General features: G+C 46.9%; 1 protein-coding gene across 1 annotated transcript; it reads right to left on the bottom strand.

The window, feature by feature from the left end:
- Window positions 1–3,798: 3,798 nt before the first annotated feature.
- Window positions 3,799–7,198, bottom strand: wnt10b (wingless-type MMTV integration site family, member 10b; the record flags this gene model as incomplete). Its single annotated transcript, XM_080857855.1, has 4 exons — window positions 3,799–4,305; window positions 4,614–5,089; window positions 5,420–5,682; window positions 7,125–7,198. The coding sequence occupies 4 exons, from the start codon at window positions 7,196–7,198 to the stop codon at window positions 3,799–3,801; spliced, it is 1,320 nt and encodes a 439-aa protein (XP_080713981.1).

Genomic DNA, 7,198 nt, shown 5'->3' with positions numbered 1-7,198 from the left:
TCAGAAGAGCGTAGGCTCAAGACTCTCGCGATATCTTGCGGCTGCAACCCCACAGCTGTACAGTGAGAAGGTAGGTGGGTACCTGGTTTAACAGCTCAGATTCTACACTTGTTAGCATGGTTGAACGTTAGTCGTCCGAAGTCAAAATCGCCTGACGAATCCAGCGGCTGTTCAGCACTTCCCATCTCTCATCTAGAAAGCTTGATGGAATGCCAAAGCCAGTTCACTGTTCAGGCCAGTATAAGCGGCCCACCAAGTGTCACTAAAACATCAACACCAGGGAGCGTTTCTATTGTTCCTAAACCCAACGGATCAGTCAGCTTGAAATATCAGTGGGACAGAATTGGAGACATATTGTAATGAATTATTCAGCCAGGACCAGACATCATGAATAAGTAACCTGCAAGATGTGCCAAAGGACAGGATTTGGCAGCCTAAAGTGTGTCATGGGAGTAAGTGTTGAAAAAACATTAGCGAATCTAACCGATTTACTTTACATTTGAGGAAATGACACAAGGACATGTAAGGCACACTTTGGTGAATTATGGTTAGTGTTATTATGTGACTGTAAACAGTGGCCATAGACAGATTGCTTTAGGCCAGTAATGGCTTGAGGGAAAATAGGCTTTTTTAGCCTGTGTCTGTACCATGCACGTTTGATCATTAGATGAGTTTCACATTACACCGCTAATTCACAGAAGACAAGCCCAGTCATTTTTCTTTAATCCACATACTTTCTTGTTTTGTCAGTCCATGTTATTTTTTCTGTCAGTGATTATTCTCAAACTAAAACTTTCCTGACTTTGTCAGAAGCTCATGAATATCCATGGCTTGTTTAACTATTTTCAGAGATCTTCATTCAGTGTCACTGCCGCTTGCAGAAACATTGGCGTGATGCCTCAGAAGTGGCTCTCCCTGTGTCGCCTCACATGCCCCACCGGCTGTCAGTGGCTTTGTGATAGATGTGTTTATCAATTGGGCGGTTGAGGCCCGGGAGAGAAGGAACAGAGCAGATGTTTGCAGCTGCACACCAGATTATGGGGTGGAGTGACGGACGGGGGGTGGGGAGGGAGCGTGCCATGTTTGTGTGTGTTGGGACCTCGTGGGGGTTACAGGGGGGTTACAGTGGGTAGGGGTGGTGGTAGGAGGACTTGAAGGGGGTGGGAGTGGGAGTTATAATTTAAAGGAGCCCTTCCTCTGAAGTGCATGCCAAACTGAACCCCAGCAAACACAATCACAAGTCGGGTTGGTTATGCTTGCAGAACTAATGAGGGCTTGCACATTGCGGGAAGGTCTTTGATGTTCTGGGTAGCTGGCTCCTTGTGTTTTCTCTCCCTTTCTCTGTTTCTCCCTGTCCCACATCAAAAATGGAGGGAAGGCTGAAGGAGGAGACCAGAAGCAGATGTTTCCAAACGGTTTACTTTTTTCGCTTTTGTTTTGATGTTAGCATATACAGTATGAATATATGCATACCCGCATACAGCCTATCTATCTATCTGTCTATCTATCTATCTTTCTATTTATCTCTCTCTCTCTCTCTATCTATCTATCTATCTATCTATCTGTTGAGTGTTTGGCATGTCTCTCTGTCTGTCTCTGTGTCTGCCTGTCAATCTCTATAATTTTATCCTTCCATAATTTAAAGTGTGATATCTAAACAAATAACCACATCTATACACCACCAGAATTCCGATCTCCACCATCCCCATTCACTCCCTTTAATTTTGCGATGTCTGGATGTCATTACTCCAGAGGCAGTCTGTGTGTGTTGCTTTGTATGTGTCAGTGGCATAGCATTGATGGGGGTGGGGTGGGGATTGTGGGGGGGTTGAGAGACAGAGAAAAAGAAAGAGAGAGAGAGAGAGAGGCTATCCAATCTCTCTGTCTCACACATGGGAGAAACAGCGACAGGAAATTCCCTTTTGCAGCAGCTCCAGGGTGAAATGATAAAGGAATGAAGAAATGCAAACCAGAGATCCAGCACTTTATCATTCCACACCACTCTCTGTGTCTCTCTCTCCCCCTCCTTCTCCTTTATTGTCTGCCTAAATACTATGAGGGGCAAACTCAGCACATCGACTGGGACAGTCGCCCTTTTACATTCCTATAAGGGGCACTTCCCTTAGCACACGCAGCCACAGAGGACATTAACTGGCAACTGTGGTCTATTGCAGTCTGGGTGTCTGTGAGATAGTCAGGGCTGTGTGCATCTGAATGGACACGCTGGCGCACTCCACCACTGCATAGATGTTAGCATTGTGCTAATGAGCCGAGCCACCGAACACGGACTCTGTATAAAAACACACTGGCTCCAGTCTGAATCACTGGCAGCTGCACAAGGCAAAGGACAGGCCGTTCTAGCCAACACATGGCGCAGTCTGCACTGGCTGTGAGCGGTGTGCAGCTGATCCCTTCATAGCAGCACACCACAAAGACTGGCATAATCACCCAACATCTCCACATAGAACCCCCAAAGGCCTCCCGGAAACAGTAGCCCTTCGCCTTCGCTATCCCTCCCAGAAGAGCACCCATCTTTAGCTCACATCTGTCGGAGCCATAATCCCCAATCCCCTCTGCTCCACAGCCTCTTCGTTTATTTCTTTCTCTGCGGTGCCTGTGTTTGTATCAAACTCAAATGTAAATGATTTTGAAAGTAAATCTTGTATCTGAAAAGCTTTTTTTGGACGTTTTGGTTAACGAAAGGATGCCAACCACACACAAACACACACACACACACACACACACACAATCATCTTGTGTACAAAGTAGTAACAGCTGAAACAGAAAGGTTGTATAGACAATATAATTATGTAAATTCACAAAAAAAAACTCTGACATAGCTGGAATATGATTGTTACCACTCTTGCCATTCCTTAAATGCAGTCTGACACAGCATTAGGGAGATTAAAAGTCTTCCATCATTGCATTAACTTCTGGCATCCTCTAAGATCCAGCAGTTGCACCTCCCCTCCCCCCCCCCACCCACCCATGAAACAATATGTATCTGTTTTTAATCTGATATGGGGAAAGAAATCCCTAAGAAGAAGCACAAGTGCTTCCTACTCATTCTGTCTTGCTTTGCAGGCAAGTCCACAGTTTCAGCTCTCAGTGTTCCAACTGGGTGGCATATCCACTTTATAATGGTCCTGAAAGGTTAAATTGGTCCATTTAAGCCATTTGGCAAGGTATATCCATTGTCCACTGCCACACTGTTGGCTGAGCAGATGCAGAGAAGGCACCAGTCCACCATCCAAAAAGACATGCTTGGGCATAATTATCCGCTCTTATAAATGGTTGCAGAAATGGCCAAGCCCAAAAGAAAATTGTTATGAGTATACGTTTTCACATATGTACACAGGACTGCAAACCGTGGCGGTGGCCTCTCTGTTAAAGTAATAATCTGTTCCTGCTGTTGTTCCTTGTTTTGGAGAAGAATGCAGATGGCTTTTGGGGCATTTTCATGGCTGAAAAGCTCAAGTCCAAACAGGCAGAGAGAAAGACAAATGACATGAGTCACCCCCTCCTCAATCTCTAACTTGGCATTTCAAGAATAACAAGAGCAACACAAAGAAAATGGATCCCAGATGATGGGATAAAATAAGCGAAGAGAGGAATAAACAGATACTGTGGAAGAGTAACACGGGAGGGGATAATACATGCTCTCCATCTCAAACAAACTCATAAGTCAGGGATGAGGGATGTCTGGGTGGGTCAGTGCATCCAGAGCCAGGAGGGCACATGGGTATGTCACCCCTTCTCCCAGTCAGTGCTCCTGATTTCTGAGAGCCTCTTGCCACCTCACTTGCAGACGTTAACCCAGTCGGTGACGCGGCACTCCTCGCACAGCACGTAGCAGCACCAGTGGAAGCGGCAGTGGCAGCGCTCGCTGCGCGTCTGCTTGAGGATGTTGTGGCCGCGGCCGCAGCAGAGGGAGTCGCAGCCATCCATGCCGGGGCTGCTCTTGTTACAGATGCGACCATGCGTGCCCGGCGAGTCCACCGTCGTATCTGCCTCGCAGAAGTCCGGCGACTTCTCGAAGTAGACCAGCTCCCGCGAGAGGGTGCGCCTCCGACCACTGCTCTGGTTTGACCCGGCGGCGTTATTTGACCCGGCAGCACCCACGCGGGTGTTGAACACTCCGCTGTTCTTGTTCTGAGAGTTGATGAAGACTGCTGACAGGAACTTTTCCCGCAGTAGGGAACCCACAAGACGAAACTCTGGTGAGATGTACCAGCAAGTCTTGAATTGGCAGCTGCCTGACGTGCCATGGCATTTGCACTTCCTCTTCATGTTATCAGTGACTATCTGTGCGGAGAGAAATGGCAGTTTGTGCTTAAAATGTCATCAGCTGGCAGATCAGCAAAACAGCTCAATGGAAACTAATCATTTTGCATGACAAGCACTGGATACATAACAACAACTATCAAATGAACCAAAACACTCAACCCCAATTATCCAACAGATGTATCACTTGTCTGATTTTATAGGCCCGCCATGATTTTAAATGCAAATTCTTGAAATGTTATTGAAACTGTTAGGGAAAATGTTTATTTAAGCCTCTGACAGAGACACACATCTGATCCCACTAAGGCCACCATGCTCTCTCACCACACCTGTCGGCCGACTCGGCTGTTGTGTATCCTCATGCGGGCGTGGATGTCCCTTGGGGAGCCCCGTGAGTCCAGCCAGTCTCGGGAGAAGCGCACCCCAAATCGGGCATCGTGGCTGCAGCCACCCCACTCCCAGGTGTCCTGCAGCGTGGTCACCTCCTCGGGCAGAGGTTTCAGCAGGGTGGAGGGGTGCGCTGAGTGAAGGGCAGCTGCCACTGATGCGGCCCCCTGGTGGTGCTGAGGGCTGTACCCGGGCGGGTGCCCTGTGCCCCCCCCTCCTGCCCCCATAACCAAGCCGGCCCCCCGCTGCAGCGTCTGCAGCTGGAGCTGGGTGAGTTTCAGGCGGATCTTGTCATCGTCCAGGCGGCGTTTGGCCTCGCAGCCGCAGCCACGCAGCTTGCCCATGCTGCAAGCAGATGCCACCGAATGAGCCACACCAGCAGCCAGCAGGGACAGGGTGAAGGCACTCTCACGGAAACCTACGCGGGACAACATTCTCTTTTTAATCAGCACACATACACACAGACACACAGACGCACACACATATGAAGAGTAGCTCATAACACCACAGGCATGACAGCACTGCAGGGAATCTTGGCACATGTAGTGATCCCTGTGCGCTCTCTTTCTCACACACCATCAGTCTGTCTCATCCTTCCATTCTCTCCCGTGTTGAGGAGAGCCTCGCAGTCATAAAAAAACACCACCTTGCATCCATTTAGCTGTTGCGCAAAACCATCCATGCATGCTTCCCATTACATGGCAGCGACAATGGTTCCAGTTAGTCCCTGGTGCCCTGCGTGACTCACCCCGATTGAGGATGGCACTGTGGAGTGGGAGCTTGCCATGGCTCTCCAGGGACGAGCAGTTCCAGCGTTGGTCGCGGAGCTGGTGCTGGCACTCGTGGATGGCCACCTGGATGCCCTGCAAGGCCGAGGCGGTGACGTCGGGACTGCGCATGCACAGGCGCATCTGCCGCTTGCTCAGGCCAGCCAAGCGCAGGCACACAGCGTTGGGGGTGAGCACCGGCTCTCCTGCCATCTTCAGGCCGAGGATGTCATTGCACAGGACCCTGAGGGGAACCAGAGGGGCAGCTGCAGTGTTATCACAGGCCAATAGCTGGGAAGGGGGACAAGCTGTCTGGTGGTTTGTCAACACATAGAAAGTGTTTTGTTTGTTCTTTTATTGTTTACAATGATGTACTGAAATGTCTTCATAATTAAACATGCCAGGGCAACAATGTGCAATGGCCGATCACGACACAGAGGGGTGTAAATTGCTTGCTGACATTACAAGAAATGGCAAGATATGTTTTCACTTAAGTTGCATCTTTTGTTGTGTCATTATTGCAATTACTGATACCACTCAAAAAAATTGAATAGTAAACATTTAGATCCAGATGATAAAAAAATTGAATACAACAAAAAAAAAAATACTGATATGATGTATAACATTACTATTTTATGCAGTCTATTTCAATAAATGACACTGAAAATTTGCAATATGACAGTCATGTCAAAAACTCAAAATTCATTGCCAATGCTTTCTTCATTTTACACTTGTGAAGAACAGTGAATGATGTGTTCTTACAGCACAGTATAAAAAAACTTGGAAAACAAATCCCCTGGAGGATTTTTATGTATGTGCCTTCAGTTGTTATGGGAGATTACATGAGCGAAGTGATTGCCAGCATCACAATAACCAACAATAATTTGAGTGTCCTTGTAACACCATCCCTTGGATACTAAAATAAGGGACATGACCCTAAGAGAGACAGCGAAAACAAAGCTCTTGGGCATTCCAAATCTCTGTTTCTCATCACTTCTCTGGTAACGGAATTTGCAATACAATAATATAAAAATTGGAGAAGAGGCCCTCTAGATAAAGTGTGATATCAAAAGAAGCCAAACACATTGATAAACTTTATTAACTTTGTGTCCACCAGTACTTCTGGGGGTGAGGAAAAGGACCGGCATGTAATCATTCTTTTTCCCGATATATTCAGGGCTGATGGTTTTCATTAAGTAGTGTGTGTGTGTGTGTGTGTGTGTGTGTTTGTGTGTGTGTGTGTGTGTGTGTGTGTGTGTGTGTGTGTGTGTGTGTGTGTGTGTGTGTGTGTGTGTGTGTGTGTGTGCCTGAGAAGAGAGAAAGCCTACCATGTGCACATTGGTTACAGAGCCAAACTGTTAGTTTGCTCATCATGATCATAATGACAATTAATATCAGTATGGCTGGAAATAAACATCAGTGTACAACAGACAGACCAATGAGACAAAAAGTGAAGAAGTAAAACTGTTGTGGTTATAAATGGTTGGCTGTAGCTGTGCCCTGGTCCAATTGTATTAAGTGTTACCTGGAGATGGAGATACATGAAACGCAGAGCAAAATCGCCCCATAACGTCAACATGATTTATTGTTAATTATTAATATAATGAATATAACCTCATTCCCTATACAACGTCTTTGATTATTAATGAACGGGAAACAGTAATTCACAATGATAAGCCTACTTACGTGAAAGCAGGTGACAGAACTGCAGCAGCAAAAATCAAGATGCGTTCCAAACGGCGTTTGTGTGGCAAATCCAT

The sequence above is a fragment of the Sprattus sprattus genome (genome assembly GCF_963457725.1).
Source record: "Sprattus sprattus genome assembly, chromosome: 2".
Classification (NCBI taxonomy): domain Eukaryota; kingdom Metazoa; phylum Chordata; class Actinopteri; order Clupeiformes; family Clupeidae; genus Sprattus; species Sprattus sprattus.
The sequence above is the reverse complement of the archived record's forward strand: the minus strand, read 5'-3'. Positions and strand labels throughout refer to the sequence as shown.